The 19,620-nt window shown below is 45.5% G+C and overlaps 1 protein-coding gene across 8 annotated transcripts in view; it reads left to right on the top strand.

Annotated features, from left to right (window-relative positions):
• Positions 1-2,457: 2,457 nt before the first annotated feature.
• PACC1 (proton activated chloride channel 1) overlaps positions 2,458-19,620 on the top strand; it is a 33,769-nt gene continuing 16,606 nt past the window's right edge. For 6 of the 8 annotated variants that reach the window (XM_036343194.1, XM_036343191.1, XM_036343190.1 and 3 more), the window contains exons 1-2: positions 2,458-2,604; positions 6,803-6,899. In XM_036343194.1, the coding sequence (XP_036199087.1) occupies positions 2,569-2,604; positions 6,803-6,899 (133 nt within the window). In that variant the 5' untranslated portion in view covers positions 2,458-2,568. Of the gene's footprint in view, positions 2,605-3,972; positions 4,087-6,802; positions 6,900-19,620 lie in introns of those variants that run through there. The other 2 variants (XM_036343192.1, XM_036343193.1) reach the window with 2 other exon arrangements.

Below are 19,620 nucleotides of genomic sequence, written 5' to 3'. Positions count from 1 at the left end.
CAGGCCATGACCTATAACCACAGGTGAATGATTAAAGCCACCTTGGCTTACAGCTGCATCACTGCAATCTGCTTCCGTCATCACAAGACGTTTTCTCTGTGTCTCTCTTTACATCACCTTACGTCTTTTTGTAAGGACACGAGTCGTAAGACATGCAGAGACCATATCTTTTTTTAAAATATATTTTATTGATTTTTTACAGAGAGGAAGAGAGAGGGATAGAGAGTTAGAAACATCAATGAGAGAGACACATCAATCAGCTGCTTCCTGCACACCTCCTACTGGGGATGTGCCCACAACCAATTCGTACATGCCCTTGACCAGAATTGAACCTGGGATCTTTCAGTCCACAGACCGACGCTCTATCCACTGAGCCAAGCCGGTTAGGGCTCATCTTGGCTAATTACATCCACAACAATCCTATTTCCAAATAAGGTCACATGCTGAGATACCAGGGGTTAGGACTTCAACATATCTTTTCGGAGGACACCATTCAGTTCATACAGGAATCTTTAGGGTATAGATGGCAATTCAAACCATGAGACTAGAAAAGACCATTTCACTAGACAAGACCCTAGGAAGTGAATAGAAAGGGAATCAAAGATCTAGTTTGAGCATTGTCACCTGTAGAGCTGGAGCAATGAAGACAACCCAACAAAGGAGACTGAGAAGGAGCAGCGAGTGAGGTAGGGTTCTGTAAGCCAAGGGAGGAAAGTGTACAAGGAAAAGGGACAATCAGCTGAGTGCAACACAGCTGATAGGTCAAGAAAAAGGAGGGTGGAGAGACGGCCATCTGATCTGACAACTCAGAAGTCATTTGTGACCATGACAAGCACCATCTCAGTGAGTGGACAGCATGAAAGCCCGAGGGAGTGGAAAGAAGGGACCTGGGACAGCAAGGACAGAAAGTTCTATTTGTGTTCATGGTCTGCTTCTCTACTCTAGCATGGAAGAGCCACAAGGGCCAGGACCTTGGAGTAACCCATTCATTCATTATCCCACACATTGCATTCATTATCTGCACATTGCATTTGGTAAGCCATGCTGAATACGGTGCTCGTCAGTATCTCCTTCAAATACGGGAGCTCGCCGTTTTCCAGTTTGGTCATATCAGCAAAGATAGAGGGGAATAATAGGGCTGGAATAGAATTCTCTGGTTCCTTCCAGCTCTAAAATTCTGATTCCATAACTTGTTCTATCAACCACCCTTGTATTAATACAGTCAGGAAATTAATGGTTGGTTGTTGCTATTTGTTTTGGCAAGCAAAGTGTTAAATGTAATGGCTGGAATGACTGTTCCAGTCACAAATGTAACAAATGTTTGTTGAGTGCCTACAATGTGTTAGGTGCTCTATGCATCCTCACATTGAATAGATGTGGGAGCAGAGAGCCTGGGGCGGGGGAGGGTAGTCAGGAGAGATGATGGAGGCCTTTCACTGCTAGCGTACTGGGAGGCCCAGGGTGCTCTGACGTGGTTGGTGCTACTGTGGTGCCTCTGAGGAGGAAAGAGGCCCTGAGTGGCCTGAGTGCAACGGCTGGCAGAGCTGCAGCTGCCGGTGACACAGAGCAGCATTCACCAAGGCATAAGCAACGTTTATCTGCTTCACCACCACGCGGCCCAGGGCGGCCACAGGGAACAGCTGTTCAGGCAGTGGGGAGGAGGGGGTCCCAGGTCACTCTGCCACAGGGCAAACGCCCAATTCTCCACCAAATTCAGGGCGCGAGGCTTCTGCGTGGTGAACAGCGCCTTGGGTTTTTTTGTGCCTGATCTCTTTTGGCTCTCAGAAAGCCAGGTGAAGCAGGACAGGGTTAGCAGTTGCATTTTAAGGCAAGAGAGGAACGCTCAGAGCATTACAAACCTGAGGGGGAGGAGCAGAGCCAGGACAAGAACCTAGAGGTTCTAAATCCAAGTGTCTGCCTAGAAATAATGAAAAGAACTTGGATTCTATAGTCCATTCCTGGATTAAATAATCTTCACTTGATCACTGCCTCCCTGCTATCCTTTCTCAAACAAGGTATCTCAGTTTTTGCATCTGGAAAACAGGAAGAAAAATGCCCCCCTTACAGGGGGTCCTGGTAGGATCAAGGGCATTAAGTGCGTGAAAGTGCTTTTAACATAAAAAGTGTTCTCCAGATATTTACTACGGTTATAACCTTCCTCTTGCAATGATAGATTAGGCTCTCCTACTCATCTGATCTGGGGACCCCTGTTCCACTTTCCACTAATATTCTCCGTCCCTCTCTCTTCAACAAAGAGAGGAAGTGAGAGAGAAAGAGAGCACGTGCCCCTAACGCCAGGGTTGTGCCGGGTTCTGGGTAAGCGCCGGCTTCGCTGAAGCTTGGGTGCTGAGGAGTGCCCTCCGCGCAGAACTACATTTCCCAGCAACCCTTTCGCGGCCCCAGCTGCGGCGGGAGCAAGACGCATGCGCCGAGTGCCTCCCCGCCAGGTCTCGGCACCGCCCCTCAGAACGCGTAGCACCTCGCGGAGCCGGCAGGTCCCGGCGCTGCGGCTGCGGTCTTCGCTCCGGGGCGTAGCGGGCTCTGGTGTGCTTAGCTCCCGTCAGTGCCATGATCCGGCAAGAGCTCTCCACATCCTACCAGGAGGTACAAAGCTTGGGTTGGACGCGGGGCGGAAACAAAGTTTCCTATGTAGCGGAGGAGCGGGTCCCGGGAGTCTGGGAGTCTGAGCGGGAGGGGTGCGGGGCGGGGGGGCTGCGGAGGAGCTGGTGAGTGCGTCGAGATTGGGGCTCCCGCGTGCAGAGGGGTCCCCCAGTGCAGAGGAGGGGCAGAGCAGGCGGGAAGCGGCCGGATGCTGCCGTTGCTCGGCCAGAGCTGCCCCCACCCCTCACCCCCTCGGAGCGGCGATTCGTCACCAGCAGGTGAATGATTAAAGCCTCGTCGGACCCGGCGGCCTCGCGACGGGCCCGGGCGGGACCCGGCTTGGCCTCGGGGACCCCAGTGTTGTTTGCAACAAGTGGGAGCGCCTGCGCCCTGCTCCCCGCTAGGGTGGATGCGCGGTGGGCATCAGCCCTCCTCCAGCCCCAGGCCTCGTGGCCCCTGCAGCTGATAATGATAGGGATAATTACATCTTGTTTTGGTGGCCGCCTGACTTTAAAGTATGCTTTCACCGACATAGGGGCTTCTCGCTCCACTCTGTCTCTCTCCGGTCTCACCTCCTCCCGCGACTTTAACGATCACTTTCCAGTTCTTTGTCTCTTTCTTGCCTGTCCTGAGCCAGCTTTCCCCTCAAACCAGCTCTTCCTTCTGACTCCTACGGCGACTAGTGAACTGCTCTCCCTCTCCTCCTCCTCCTCCTCCTCCTCCTCCTCCTCCTCCTCCTCCTCCTCCTCCTTCTCCTCCTCCTCCTCCTCCTCCTCCTCTTCCTCTTCCTCCTCCTCCTCGCAGGCCCCAAACCTCCGTCATCTTTCTTCCCTGTGTGCTCCCCCCCCCCCCCCCCACACACACACACTTGCCAAGTTCAGGCAGTGCCACATTCCCAGTCCTCCCGCTTGTGTCCCTGAATCCGCTCTAACCACCTGAGTGTGATCCTGTTTCACCTCCCCCTTTGGTCTCCCCACGCTGTGTGAGTGTGCAGATTCGCTTTGAGGCCCTGCCTTGACCCCAGAGCATTCCTTTTTTCCATACACCTGATGTTGCCCTTGGCCTACTCAGAACAGCCCAAACTTCTCACCAAGCTTTACAAGCCCTGCACAGCTCAGCGGCTGTATCCCCCATTGCCTTCATCTCCTCACCCACCCAGGTTCTGGCTGCACTTGGAAGCTCATGTCTAAAAATGTGCTTCTGCTTTCTGGCCTCTATGCCTGTGCTCACACCATTTCTCCTTTAACCGCTTCTCCAGCTCCATTGATGAAAAGCCCCAATTATTCAAGGGGAGAGTCTCAAATCCCACTCGCTCTTTGGAGACTGACTTCCCATACCAGTCTAGCTGCTGCCTGTCCTTTTCAGGTAAACTTGCTGCTGTGCTGACCAGTATGATGTCCATGTCTCCATTTGTCAGTGACAGTGTGGACTATACAAACAGGTGGCTTAGCCCCATAGTAGAAGAGGCAGCTGAATTGCAGTCAGGTGAGAGTTGCCTGAGACTGGCTGGCCATTTTGTAGTGTAGGAGTTGGGCTGGAATGTGACTTTGGGACAACTTTTTATATTTCTCCTACCATCATCTTTATCCCACCTCGTTCTTTTATCCAAACGGAGCCCGCTGGGCTTTTAACCAGCGATGTGGATTCTCGGGCCCCTAGATTTCACGTCCTGGACAGTGGGGGAATCCTGGGGAATGAGTAGTGTCTCTCCCTGACTGAAAGCTTTCAGGGTTCTAGGGAGGAGACCATAGTGGATAAATACTAGGACTTTGAAGTGAAAAACTCCCTGTTTCTATCCGGGCTCTAACTCTTGCTGTTTGACTTTTATCAAGTCATTTAACTTCTCTCAGCCTCATTTCTTTATCTGCAAAATGAAGGTAACGGTAGGCCGTCTCCTGGGGTTTTGTGGGTTAGGTGAGTGGGTTTGTGGGAAGTGCTTAGCTCAGAGCCTGGCAGGTGAATGAAATACTAGCCCTGTTAACAGCGCATGTGCGGCTCCTGCTTCTAGGGAGCGTAGGTGTCCCTGTTTACGGGATCACGTCCCTCACCGACCACAGCAGCCTGCAGTCTGTCTCCTCACTGATCACCTAAAATGTTGATTAAAATTTAGGCAGTTCTCCTGCTTGCAGGGCAAGGCCAGAGGCTGAATCGATTGGTATCTGGGGGTACCTTCACGGTGCAAGGCACTGCAAGGATGCCTCCCCTTTCTTGAGGGGCCTTTTCTGCAATTCCTATCTCTCGCCTTCAAAAGAAAGCGGCCGCCCAGAGGGTGGCCTGCAGCTTTCTTTCCTGGATCATCCTGAGAGTGGACCAAGCTTTGAGTTAGGTTTCTTTGCTGAGTGGAGATTTTGGCTTTAGGGGATGGGGCGTGCTGAGAATTCGGCTGGGGCAGGCCAGGAGGTGGGCTCAACATAGCTGCAGGTAATCAGAGGGGAATTGGGTGAGGCGAGTGTTGCCACCTGGCTTAAGCTGCACTGATGCTTGGAGTAGAGAATTTGGGCCTTCCTGGGACTGTCGTCCTCTCTTCCCTTTGACCAGTGAAGGCTCCTGGGACCTCCTGATCTGTGCTGCTATTAGCATCCTGAGTCTCATGGTGACTTCTTTAGCCTCCCAGCCCTCTCCCACCTTTTCTTTTCTTTTGGGACTGGAAGGCTTTAAAGCTGGGAGTTTTACCTAAGGGGCAGGAGTGGAGGCATGGAGAGGGACCTGCAAGAATAATAGAGGCATAGGGCTTTATTTAACTCATGTCTATTGGAGATGAATTTTTAAAATATGTTCTTACTGATTTTTTTTAGAGAGAGAGGGAGAAGGATAGAAGAATTGATGAGAGAGAAACACCTGCACACCGCCTACTGGGAATTGAGCCCACAACCCAGTCAAACCCCTTGGTTGATGCTCAACCACTAAGCCCCACCAGCCAGGCTGGAGATAAATTTTTAATGAAAAATATCTTGAGACCCTAGACCAGCCGTGGGCAAACTACGGCCCACGTAGTTTGAATAAAACTAAAAAAAAAAAGACCGTACCCTTTTATGTAATGATGTTTACTTTGAATTTATATTAGTTCACACAAACACTCCATCCATGCTTTTGTTCCGGCCCTCCGGTCCAGTTTAAGAACCCATTGTGGCCCTCGAGTCAAAAAGTTTACCCACCCCTGCCCTAGACATTTACAGTGTGGATGTAAGCAAATATTAGGGATAGCTCTCCCCTCCTCTCATCCCAATGCAGTGATAGCTCCTCCTCTCTCTCTGGTCTTGACCTCTCCTACCCCCCTCCTCCTCAATACTGCAGAGACTTGTTGGTTATCGTTGTATCCTTTCTGCCAGTCTCCTCAGGGCATCATTTCCCCCATTTGACAGGTGAGAACACTGATGGAGTGAGGTTGAGGTTGCCTGCTTACTGGCAGCTAAGGAGTATCTGCCCCTGAAATGGACTGGCCCTTCCCACTTTGTTCTGCCCTGTGCTGCCTGCATCAGTGAACGCTGGCCAGAGTCTGGAGAGCTCTGACACCCTCTTCCCTGTTCCCTCTTGCTCAGCAGGCTCCACGCTGCATTTCCTCCTCCTCTGGGAAGTGGTTAAGATCATGGGCTTTGGAACTAGGCCAACTTGGATTTGACTCGTGCATCTATGGCCACGGGAAGTGATGTGTTGAATTGTGTCCCCTTCCCCCCGAAATGTGTTGAAGTCCTAACCCCCAGTACCTTAGAATGTGGCCTTATTAGGCAATAGGGTCATTGTAGATGTAATTAGTTAAGATGAGGTCATACTGGAGTAGGGTGAGCCCACATCCAGTATGAAGAGTGTCTTTATACAGAGACTCCATGTGACGATGCGGGCACAGATTGGAGGTAGTTGCAGCTACAACCAAGGAACACCGAGGATGCTGGCCACTATGAGAGGCAGAGAGAGAGGCAGGGAAAGTCCCCTCACAGCCCTCAGAAGGGACAGCCCTGCTGGAATATATGTCTATTGTTTTAAGCCACCCTGTTTGTGGTGCTTGTCATGGCACCTCTAGGAAATGAATATACAGGAAGTTACTTGAGTTTCTGAGCTTCAGAATTGGTAGGACACCCTACACTATGGGATTATTGTGTGTGTGTGTGATGATTAAGTGAGAAGCAGCTTCTGCTTTCCTAGTCTAGTCTGGAAAAGCAAGGCGGATGTGGCTGACCTGTTTGTCCCCTTTGTCTTCCTTTAGCTGAGTGAGGAGTTGGATCAGGTGGTTGAGAACTCAGAGCGGGCAGAAGAGCAGGAAAAGGAGGCAGTCAGAGTCCAGGGTTCAGGAATCTTACCAGGTAAGTGGGTTCAGTCTGGGGTGAAGGGTGGGAAAATGGTGGGTGCTGCTGCTGCAGCGGGAAGCCCGGGCCAGGCACCTTGCCTGTGGGTACCGTGGCAGAGGAGGAGCCCCCGTTTGCGCCTTGGTGTCGGATCTTAGGTGGTGCCCTAGTTTTAAAGCTATGCATATTTAACCAGCCTGGGACAGAGGCTGTGCCTAGGCCCGTATCTTCCATTTTCTGTACCCGCGTGTGAGCCAGTTCCTGCGGTCAGGTCTTTGGATACAATAGCAAGGACTTTGGGAGTCTGCTCTTCTGTTAGTTTTCCCCTAAGAAGCAGGTAGTAGCTGAGCCCGTAATATCTGGGTCACTTCCCAGAGCCTCTGGAAGAATATCTAATAGGCACCACCTCTCCGATATCAGACCTCTCCAGGATAGTCGCCCAGCTGGGCGAGCAGGGTCCTGTCAGTCAGGGGGCCCCTTATGGAGCCTTGCAGGAACCTCTGACACCGTTGACCACCTCTTCCTCCCCTGCTTCACCCACTGCTTGCTCACATGTACCTGCCATGCTCACATCTCTCGCCCAGCGGTGACTGATAAACTCTGGACATATTTACCCTGTATATCCAAATGCCCAGGTGATAGCTCTGCTTAGCTGTTCCAGAGGTACCCTGAACTCCACACATCCAGATTCGCCCTCCTGATCTCCCCACTTGACCCTCTTCCAGTGTTTCCTGTTTCCGAGATTTATTTTAGAGAGGAGGGAGGGCACCACTGCCCACCCAGTTAAACCTGGGAGTCATTCTTTTTTCCTTCCTTCCTTCCCTTCTTCACCATTTGCTCTGCCTCTTAGCTGGGCCTGCCTTCTTTTATCTTGCGCTCATTCCCTCCCGCCATCGGAGGGAATTCCTCTTCCTGGAGTTCTCTTCCTTCCATCACCTAGTGGATGCCTAATCATTCTTCAGCTCACTCATTTTTTTTTTCTACAAAGCCTTCTGTGACCTCCCAACTAGATCACTTCCCACCCTCCCACACTGTCACTGTATAGCCTGTGCCCCTCGCCCTTGTAGCTGTTGCTGATAGGGTGGTGTATTTGTTTGCCTGACTGATTAATATCTGTCTATTTTACTGGAATGTAAGCTCCCTGATGGTGGAGACCAGTCTGTTTTGCTCACTTCTTTAGCCCTGGCCATGCAATAAATATTTGTTGAATAAGTGAATGAAGGCTCAGTCAGACTCTAGCTTCTTGGGTGGGTCGGGGGAGGTGGGATTCTGCTCCTCTTCGTTCTAGTATTTGTAGGGGAGGAGAACGGGACAGGAAATTCTGCGGTTGTGTCTAATCCTTAGAGAAGACTTTGGAGAAGGAAGGAGGCTGGAAGGGCAGCTGATGTTTACTGATTGCGACCTCTGGGCCAGGCACTGTCATAGCCATTGCCCCAAGGTTAAATAGTGTGGGACGATCACGTGGCTGGTAAACAAGCAGACTGGGTCAAGTTCTTTCTGACCTCAAACTCTTTCTGCTGCACCAGTGGTTTTAAAAAATATTTAAAGCATCTTTTTACTAAAGGCCAATATATAAAAGGTAGGTAGTCGCATGACTGCCCCCACTCTGACTCTAGGCCAGTGATGGTGAACCTATGACATGCGTGTCAGAGATGACACGCGAACTCATTTTTTTTGGTTGATTTTTCTTTGTTAAATGGCATTTAAATATATAAAATGAATATCAAAAATATAAATCTTTGTTTTACTATGGTTGCAAATATAAAAAAATTTCTATAGGTGACACGGCACCAGAGTCAAGTTAGGGTTTTTCAAAATGCTGACAGCCGAGCTCAAAAGGTTTGCCATCACTGCTCCTAGGCACTGCCTGGGGAGAACAGTTTAAAAGCCTTGAATGTTAGTGTCTATGTTTCTGTAACAAATTACCACAAACTTAGTGGTTTACAACAACACAAGTACCTTGCAGTTCTGGAGGTCAGAAGTCCCAAATGGGTCTCCCTGGGCTATAGTGGAGGTGTTGGCAGACCTGCGTTCCTTCCTGAGGCTCCAGGGGGACATCTGTTGTAGTGGACTTTCCAGCGTTAGAGGCTGCCCCAATTCCTGGGCTTGTGGCCCTTCTTTCACCTTCAAACCAGCAGTGGCGGATGGAGTATTTTTCACATATTGTCATTCTGCCACTGACTTCTGCCTCCCTCTTTCACATTTAAAGAGCCCTTGGGATTACATTGGGTGTACCCAGATATTCCAAGATGATGTCCCTGTTTTAAGGTACATGGTGAGCAACTTTAATCCCATCTTTCTGCCTTAATTTCTCTTTGGCGCATAACTGGACACATTTACAGGTTCCAAGAGTTAGGACTTTGGAATCCTTGATGGGCCATTCTTCTGCCTTCTGTACCCTGCACTGTCCTCTTGCCTCCAATTAGGAAAGGACAGATGCAGGAAGGAGGAGGGAGGGCAGACTTTGAAAGATGAAGTTTTTTTCTGTAGATATACAAATGATTGATAATAAGCACATGAGAAGATGCTCAACACCATTAATCATCAGGGAAATGCAAATTTAAACCACAAGGAGATACCACTTCAACCTACTAAGATGGCTATAATCAATAAGACGAACCATAACCAGTTTTGGTGAGGATATCAGGAAACGAGAACACCTGTACATTGCTGGTGGGAATGTAAAATGGTGCAGTTGCTGTGGAAAACAGCCTGGCAGTTCCTCAAGAGGTTAAATACAGAGTTATCCTGTGACCCAGCAATTCCAATCCTGGTATATATCCGAGAGAAAGGAAGACTTGCATCCACACGAAAACTTGTATAAGAATGTTCATAGCAGCATTAATCATAATAGCCAAAAGATGGAAACAACCCAGGTGTCCACCATCCAATGAATGAATAAATAGTACGTTAATATAGTGGGATGTTACTTGGCAATAAAAAGGAATGAAGAATTGATTATGCTATGACATGGATGAGTCTTGAAAACATTAAATGAAAGAAGTCAGACCCAAAGGCCACATATCGAATGTTTCTCTTTATGTGAATTGTCCAGAATAGGCAATTCCATAGACAGAAAGTAGATTATTGGTTAGCAGGGACTAAGGAGGAGGAGGAAGGACTACAAAAGATTATGGAGTTTCTTTTTGGGTTAGATAATTAGATAGTGGTGATGGTTGCACACCTTGTGAATATACTAAGAACTATGAAATATATTCACTTTAAAAGGGTAATGTTATGGTATGTAAACCTATCTCAAAAAACCAAAACCAAAAACAGTCACTAAAGAGAAGAAGAGACAAAAACTGTCACTCCTTCTTTGCACTCAGAATGCACCTTTGCCCAGTGCTTTCTGCAAGGTAGCCACCCAGTTCTCCTTCCTCTGAGCACAAAACCCAGCTTGTTTTCAGAAAGTGAATTGCTGTCACAGATCCCTTTAATGGCCAGACTTACTGTCTGGGAAGTGTGGGTTTTTGAAGCAGTTGTGTTGTAGGTTTTACAAAACTCAAAAGTTACTTTCTTTCAAGAACATTTGTGCATTATTTTTGTCTTGCTACTACCTCAAGTTTATATGCATATAAAGGAAATATAATTTAAAAAATTATTTTTCTATTACAGTTTGCATTCAAAACTATTTTGTGTTAGTTTTAGGCATACAGCAGATAGACATTCATATAGGTTGCAAAGTGTTCCGTATAACTCAAGTGCCTGGCTCACAGCATAGTTAGTTGCTACAGTATTAATAACTATATTCCCTATGCTGTACTGTACACCCCCATGCCTATTTTGTAACTAGCAATTAGCACTTCTTAATCCCATCGCCTTATTGCATCCTGGCCCTCCAACGCCGATCCCCTCTGGCCTCCGTCAGTTTGTTCTCTGTATCTATAAGTGTTTCAGTTTTGTTAGTTTATTTTGTTCATTAGATTCCACGTATGCTATTTGTCTTTCTCTGGCTTATTTCACTTAGCATAATACCCTCTAGGTCCATTCATGCTGTTGCAGATGGTGAGAGTTCATTCTTTTTTATGGCCAAGTAATACTGTAAAACCTTGATAGAAAGGACTAGTTCGGGTGAGGGAGTGTCCATTGAAGCCTGAAGTCCGTTATATAATAAAGTAGGTTTCCCAATGCATATGTTAAACAATTGACGAATTGGTTTACCTCTTTTTACTTATGTAGACATGTTTGTGTAATTAAAAGTAAGTATGTATGAAAAGTTAAATTTCACAGAAAAGTTTTCTGTATGTATTACTGTAATTTTAAATTTATACTGAATAGGTCTAGTAAACGCATGCATTCACTGGTCACCAAGAGTAAACAAATGCAGACAACTGGGGCGTGGCTTAGTGCTCCTGGGAATAACCAGGGCACACGTTAAAACTGCTGCAGGTTGTCACGCCATGCAGCAACAGAACTGGTGATAGTTACTGTGCGAGATGCGGTGTGATCACGTGGTAATCATTCCCCGAACATTGTTTACAAGTGGATTTAAGTATGTATAGTTGTAGATATGTAATACTTATTTATGTTAGCGAAATTACTACAGTGTTTTTTCCAACATATGGCCATTTGCTAAAATTTGTTAAAAATAACAACAAAAAAATACCTTGTAAGTTTAATTATAAACACATCTTGGTTAAAAGCATTTTAAAATTAACAGGGTGTTAATTTTCACATATGACTTATAGACTGGACATTTTGTCCTTTAAATCCAAAGTCCATTAAATTGGGGGTTTACTGTATTTCCTTGTACCACTGCTTTTTATCCATTTGTTTCCTGATGGGCACTTGGGTTGCTTCCGATTCTTGGCTATGGAAATAATGCTGCAATGAACATAGGGGTGCATATGTTCTTTTGAATTAGTGTTTTCGGTGACTTCAGATATATACCCAGAGGTGGAAACACTGGGTCATAAGGCGGGTCCATTTTGAATGTTTTTGAGGAACCTTCACACTGTTTTCTATAGTGGTTGCACCAATCTGCATTCCCCTCAGCAGTGCACTGGGGTTCCCTTTTCTCAAGATCCTCCCCAACATGTGTTTGTTGATTTATTAATGATAGCTTTTCTCACAGGTGTTAGTGGCATCTTATTGTGGTTTTAATTTCCATTTCTCAGATGATTGGTGATGTTGAGCATCTTTTCAGATGTCTATTGGCGATCTGTATGTTCTCTTTAGAGAAGTGTATTTTCAGGTCCTCTACCCACTTTTTAATTGGGTTGTTTGTTTTTTTTGGTGTTGAGTTGTCTGAGTTCTTTATTAATTTTGGCTGTTAACCCCTTATTGGATATAATATTGGCAAATATGTTCTCCCAATCAGTAGGTTGTCTTTTCATTTTATTGGTTTCCCTTGCTGTGCAAAAACTTTTATTTTGATGTAGTCCCATTTGTTTATTATTTCCTTTGCTTTCCTTGCCCGAGATATATCAGAAAAAATATTGCTAAGAGTAATGTCCGAGATTTTATTGCTTAAGTTTTCCATTAGGAGTTTTATGGTTTCAGACCTTACATTTAAGTCTTTAAGCCATTTTGAGTTTATTCTTGTATATGATGTAAAAAGGCGGTCTAGTTTCATTTTTTTGCATGTGTCTGTTCAATTTTCCCAATGCCATTTATTGAATAGACTGTCTTTACTCCATTGTATGTTATCTCTTCCTTTGTCAAAGAGTAATTAACCATATAGGGGTTTATCTCTGGGTTCTCTATTCTGTCCCATTGATCTATGTGTCTGTTTTTATGCCAGTATAATGCTGTTTTTAATTATTATAGCCTTGTAGTATAGTTTGATATCAGGTAGTGTGATACCTCCTACTTCATTGTTGTTTTTTTCAAATTGCTATTCTGAGTCTTTTGTGTTTCCACACACATTTTTGGGTTATTTGTTCTACTTCTGTGAAAAATGCCATCAGTATTTTGATAGGAATTGCATTGAATCTATAAATTGCTTTGGGTAGTATGGACATTTTAATTATTTTAATTCTTCATAACCATAAGCTTGTTGTCAGCTTCCATTTATTATTATCTCCTTTGATTTCTTATAATTTTCTGAGTATAAGTCTTTTACCTCCTTGATTAAATTTATTCCTAGGTATTTTTTTTAATGTAAATGTGATGACTGTTTTCTTAGTTTCTGTTAGTTCATTATTGGTGCATGAACTACACCCCATTTCTGAATATTTAGTATCATGCTATTTTACTGAATTCATTTATTAGTTCTAGTTGTTTTTGTTGGAACATTTAGGGTTTTCTATATACAGTACCATGTCGTCTACAAATAATGACAGTTTTACCTCTTTCTAATTTGTATACCTATTATTTCTTCTTCTTGTCTGATTGCTGTGGTTAGGACTTCCAGTGCTATGTTGAATAGGAGTGGTGAAAGTGGACATCCCTGTCTTGTTCCTGATCTTAAGGAAAACAATTTTATTTTTTCCCATTTGAAGATGATATCAGCTGTGGGTTTGTCATATATGGCCTTTATTATGTTGAGTTATGTTCCCTCTGTTCCCACTTTGTTGAGAGTTTTTATCCTAAATGGGTGCTGGATTGTCAAATGCTTTTTCTGCATCTATTGATATGATCATATAATTTTTTTAAAAAATATATTTTATTGATTTTTTACAGAGAGGAAGGGAGAGAGATAGAGAGTCAGAAACATCGATGAGAGAGAAACAACAATCAGCTGCCTCCTGCACACCCCCTACTGGGGATGTGCCCGCAGCCAAGGTACATGCCCTTGACCGGAATCGAACCTGGGACCCTTCAGTCCACAGGCCGATGCTCTATCCACTGAGCCAAACCGGTTTCAGCGATCATATAATTTTTATCTTCCATTTTGTTGGTGTGGTGTATCACATTAATTGATTTATGAATATTTAATCATCTTTTGCATCCCCAAAATAAATCCCATTTGTCCATGGTATATGAACTTTATAATGTATTGCTGAATTCTGTTTGCTAATGTTTAAAAAAATATATTTTTATTGATTTCAGAGAGGAAAGGAGAGGGAGAGGTAGATAGAAACATCAATGATGAGAGAGAATCATTGATCAGCTGCCTCCTGTGCCCTTGACCGGAATCAAACCTGGGACCCTTCAGTCCACAGGCCTATGCTCTATCCACGGAGCCAAACCAGCTAGAGCTGTTTGCTAATATTTTGTTGAGGATTGTTGCATCTATGTTCATCAGGGATACTGGCCGATAATTTTCTTTCTTCGTAGTGTTTTTATCTGGTTTTGGAATCAGGATAATGCTGGTCTCATAAAATGAGCTTGGGAGTCTTCTCTCCTCTTGAATTTTTTAAAGTAGTTTGAGAAGGATAGGTATTAAGTCTTTTTTGAATGTTTGTTAAAATTTACCTGTTAAGACATCCAGTCCAGGACTTTTGTTTGTTGGGAGGTGGGGTTTTTTTTCCTCGTTTTTTTTTTTCCTCTCTCTCTCTCTCTTTTTTTTATTACTGCTTCAATTTCATGAGCTATAATCAGTCTGTTCAGATTTCCAGTTTCTTCTTGATTCAGTCTTGGAAGATTGTATATGTCTAGAAATTTATCCAGTTTTTCCAGATTAACCAGTTTGTTGGCAGTTCGTATTTTCTTAAAATTCTTTGTATTTCTCTGGTGTCAGTTGTTACTTTTCCCCTTTCATTCTGGTTTTATTTGGGTCCTCTCTTTTTCTTAATGAGTCTGAGTAAAGGTTTATCAATCTTGTTTTTCTTTTCAAAGAATCCACTCCCTTTTTTTTTTTTTTTTTTTTAAGATTCTATTTTGTTTATTTCCCCTTTGATCCTAATTATTTTCTTCTACTCAACTTGGGCTTTGTGTTTTCTTCTTTTTCTAGTTCCTTTAGGTGTAAGGTTATATTGTTTATAAGAGATTTTTCTTGTTACTTGAGGTAGGCCTGTATTGCTATGAATTTCCCTCTTAGGACTCTGTCACTGTGTCCTATAGATTTTGGGTTGTTGTATTTTCATTTTTATTTGTCTCAGGGTATCTTGATTTCTTCCTTGATCTCATTGATAAGCCATTCATTGTTTAGTAACATGTTATTTAGCCTCCGTGTGTTTGTGTGTTTTTCAGTTTTCTTCTTGTAATTGATTTCTAGATCCATACCATTATGGTCAGAGAAGAAGCTTGATATGATTTCAGTCTTCTTATATTTATTTTGACTTATTTTGTGTCCTAACATGTGATCCATCCTGGAAATGTACGTGTGCAAACCAGCTAGGGCTGCGCTTGAAAAGAATGTATATCCTGCTGCTCAGGGGTGAAATGCTGTGAAAGTATCAATTAAGCCATCTGGTCTTATGTGTCATTCAATCCCACTGTTTCCTTGTTGATTTTCCATTGATGTTAAAGGGTGTTAAAGTTTCCTACTGTGTCTTTCTCTCCCTTTAAGTCCATCAATATTTGCTTTATATATTAGGTGCTCCTATGTTGGGTGCATAAATGTTTACAAGGTTTATATTCTCTTGATGGATTGCTCCCTTTATCATTATGTAATGCTATTCTTTGTCTCTTAGCCTTGGTTTTAAAGTCTATTTTGTCTGATGTAAATATTGCTACTCCAGCTTTTTGTTGTTGTTTCTCTTGGAATAAAATATTTTTTCCCATTTCTTTACAGTTTCTTCTCCTTCTGGTACTTCTATGATATGGATGTTATTATGCTTATGTTGTCCCAGAGGTCCCTTAAACTATCCTCATTTTTCATTATTAAAAAAAAAAAAAATGCCCCTTGCTCTGATTAGATGCTTTCTGCTACCTTGCCTTCCAAATAACTGATTTGATCCTGTTTCATCTAATCTGCTATATAGCCCTTCTAGTGCAGTGGTTCTCAACCTTCTGGCCCTTTAGATACAGTTCCTCATGTTGTGACCCAACCATAAAATTATTTTCGTTGCTACTTCATAATTGTAATGTTGCTACTGTTATGAATTGTCATGTAAATATCTGATATGCAGGATGGTCTTAGGCGACCCCTGTGAAAGGGTTGTTCGACCGTCAAAGGGGTCGCGACCCACAGGTTAAGAACCGCTCTTCTAGTGTATTCATTTCTGACTGGTTCTTTTTTATGTTTTCTGTGCCCTTTTTATGCTTACTGTCTCTGTGTTTAAGTTCTCACTGAGTGCATCTATTCTTCCACTAAGTTTTGAACTCTGTGTTTGACATATTGTCTGTCTCCTTTTCATTTTTTTCCTTGGGATTTCCCCTGTTCTTTTATTTGGGGCACGTTTATTGTTATTTCCCATTTTGGCTGCCTCTCAGCATTTGTTTCTGTATATTATGGAGATCTGCTGTGCCTTGCAGCCTTGGTAAGGTGGCCTTTGGGCTCAACGGCATGGTCTCTCTAGTCACCTGTTTTTGGTGCTTCAGGAATGTCCCCCATGTGGGTGATGTGACCCCTCCTGTTGAGTCTTGATTGCTGTTGAGTCATCTGTGTGTACAGTTGACCTTCAGGGCAACTGACTGTGAGGATTGACTACAATCACAGTGTGCGAGCTGCTGTGCAAGGGCTGACCCCATTAAGCAGAATCCTCCCCAGTAGGGTGAGGTGTCTGCCGAGATCTCCCTCTGGGTGTGCTGCTGTGGAGCTGATTGGATCGTGCTCTGATGGGGTCCAAGCCTGCCACCAGTTGTTAGTTCTGGAGCCTCTTGGGAGGGACTCTGGTGCTGGTCAGTGTCAGATGCCTGTAACTGACCCTGGGCTACCTGTCTGGATCTACCAGGTGATCTGCAATTTGTGGCTGCTTCTGCCGAAGTGCATGAAGGGCCTAAGCTGTGTACCAAGACTGGCTTCTGCCAGCACTGAGGCCAGGGACAGGTCAGTAAAAGGCCCCAAGCCTCCCGGAATCTGTCTCTGCCTGCTGGCTGCCTGCTCGGCTCAGTGACCAGAAGAGCCTCCTGTGGTGTTTGAGTTGCACGAGACAGGTTCTCAGTGAGTCACTAGGTAGTGGGGAGTGATGTTCGCCAGGTTGATAGAGAGTCAGACTCAATGCCAGTGTGGGTCTGAGGCCACTCTGCAGAAGTGCAGGGTACACCAGTGCTCGCTGCCACCCACCTGGGACCTGTGGACCTTTGAGGCGGGGTGGGACCTGCAGATTGCACCAGGCTAAAACGGACCAGGCTTTGACCATGAAGAGAGAAGGCTCCACAGAGCGACAGGGACACTGATCAGGCGTGTGAAGGGAAATGGCTTTGCCCAATAGCTGCACAACTCTCTCCCTCCCTGTGTGCCTCTGGCACTCCTCCAGTTTGCCCGAGCTTCCTCCGGAGCTCCTCAATAAAGTCTGCACCACCGGTTCAGGCTGGAGGCAGAGACAGACCGCACCACCAGGTGCATTCCTGGCAGGGTGGGGCTTCCAGGACGCGCTGGGAGGGGCTCTTTGCCACTTCCCAGGCAGATGGATGGAGGGGGATGCTCCACTCAGCCAAGATGGCGTCCCTGGGTGGCACCTAGCACAGGGACACTTGCTGTTGTCACTCACACCTTCTACCCGCTGGTCCACTCTAGCTGCCATCCCCCTGCAGAGCCCCAGGTGAGTGCCATGGCCCCTAGGAGAGCAGTACCCTCTCACCAGGGCAGACAGAACCCCTGCTGATTTCCATAGCCAGATATTTTGAGGGTTTTTTTCCTGGCCTTAGTGCTCTGGCTAAGGATCCTGACATGGGGCTGAGGCCCTGGCTCCTCCATAGGGACTTCCTTTGGATTCTCAATCGCAGCATGTGGGTGCCGGGCCAGCCCCTTTGTGTGCCTGTCTTTCCTGCCGGTCTGATGCGGGTTCCTCTGTGCACCCTCAGTTATGAGGCTTCTGCAGCATCTTCAGATAGTTATTGAGGTGGATTTTTCAGTACTTGAGCCGTGACTCTGACATGGTCCTGGGAGGAGGGGAGTGTAACTTCCACCCACTCCACCATCATCTTGCAGTTGGGAAGGAATTTTCTTTAATTTTTTTAATGTCCTTGACCGGAATTGAACCCAGGACCCTTCAGTTGGCAGGCTGGTGCTCTATCCACTGAGCCAAACCAGCGAGGACAGGATATTTACTTTTAAAATACATTCATCTAGCCCTAACCGGTTTGGCTCAGTGGATAGAGAGTCAGTCTGCGGACTGAAAGGTCCCAGGTTCGATTCCGGTCAAGGGCATGTACCTTGGTTGCAGGCACAACCCCAGTATGGGGTGTGCAGGAGGCAGCTGATTGATGTTTCTCTCTCATCGATGTTTCTAACTCTCTATCCTTCTCCCTTCCTCTCTGTAAAATCAATAAAATATATTTTAAAAAAAATACATTCATCCAGCTTGCCACAAAAAAGCCAGGGTTTGCTTTTCAGACTGCAGAGTGCATAGAACATTTTGTCAAATGTCCAGCATCTTTTTTTTTTTAATGGTAAAAATGCAGTAGTGTCTAGTTTCAGAATTGAGTGACACCTGTAGCACATATGGATGATAAGGAGTTACAGGTTTTACTTACATTACATGCGAATTGGTGGATCAAGGAAAGGCCTACAAAGAAGCTAAACTTGGCTTCTGTCAGTGAAACAGAGGAAACTCTTGACCGGTGTTTCCACGAGAGTAATTTGTCCAAAAGAAGCAAATCCAAGTGATGCAATTGTCATATGACCTTTTTGTGCCTTAGATTCTTATAATTGATTTCAGAGAGGAACGGAGAGGGAGAGAGAGATAGAAACATCAACGATGAGAGAGAGTTATCCATTGAGTGCCTCCTGCAGGCATCACCTCCTGTCCTCGCTGGTTTGGCTTAGTGGATAGAGCACCAGCCTGCCAACTGAAGGGTCCTGGGTTTGATTCCGGTCAAGGGCATTAAAAAAATTAAAGCAAATTCCTTCCCAATTTCAAGAGCATGTGGGGGAGAGGTCCATTTCTTTCCCTCACCAACGTTAGAGCGCTTCAGGTCATGTTTATCTGGCTTGTGACAGGGTGGATCTTGCCCACAAATGCCCATCGTTGTTCATCTTCACTGTGTGGTTCAGCTGGAGGTAGTAGGCAGTCTGCCTTACAAGTGTCTGAGTTCTGCTGGTGATGCAGTGATAGACTTTCAGGCAGGTCTTCTTTTATCGCAGTTAGTAACTGGAATCGTCACTACTGACGCGCACTCTGTCATGTATGGAAAGGGTTGACTAGGAGTCAGGACTCTAGGACTCTCAGTCTGATTGTGCCAGTTACGGCGGCGGGACCTAGATCACTGCACAGGGGTGAGTTTGGACCAGATGGCCTTTTAGTTCCCTATCGACTCTTAAAAATTTTACTCAGATGTTATGCACCACATCAGTCACTTGGGAGTTCTTTCAGTTTTGTTTTGTGATCTTTCAAACCCCATTAGAATGTAGCAGCCTGGTACCTGTTGACTACAGTTATGAGCAGCTCATGGCAGTGAATGTGCCCTGTTTGGAAGCGAACCCTTGGCCCCACATGAACCATGGGAGCTGGGGGGCCTTTCAAACAAAACAGCTGGTAGGTCCCTGTGCTCAGAGAGCCGTACTTTGGGTCCTGTGGGCCTGTAGCCCAGCTACATGTCAGCTCCTAGCTAAGCGAAGCCGGCTATGGACTGGGCGTGAAGGAGGGTCGTGTCTTGTGACATGTCTAACGGAGCACCCTGTACAGGATACTGGGGAGGAGATCTGAATGGAAGACTCTCGGAGAGGGACTTAGTAAAGTGGAGCAGGGTCATGAGAGAAACATGAGAGAAGGCAGATAGCAAAGCCATGAAGGAGCAGAAATCG

This window comes from Myotis myotis, unplaced genomic scaffold, assembly GCF_014108235.1.
Source record: "Myotis myotis isolate mMyoMyo1 unplaced genomic scaffold, mMyoMyo1.p scaffold_m19_p_18, whole genome shotgun sequence".
NCBI classification, from domain to species: Eukaryota; Metazoa; Chordata; class Mammalia; order Chiroptera; family Vespertilionidae; genus Myotis; species Myotis myotis.
The sequence above is the reverse complement of the archived record's forward strand: the minus strand, read 5'-3'. Positions and strand labels throughout refer to the sequence as shown.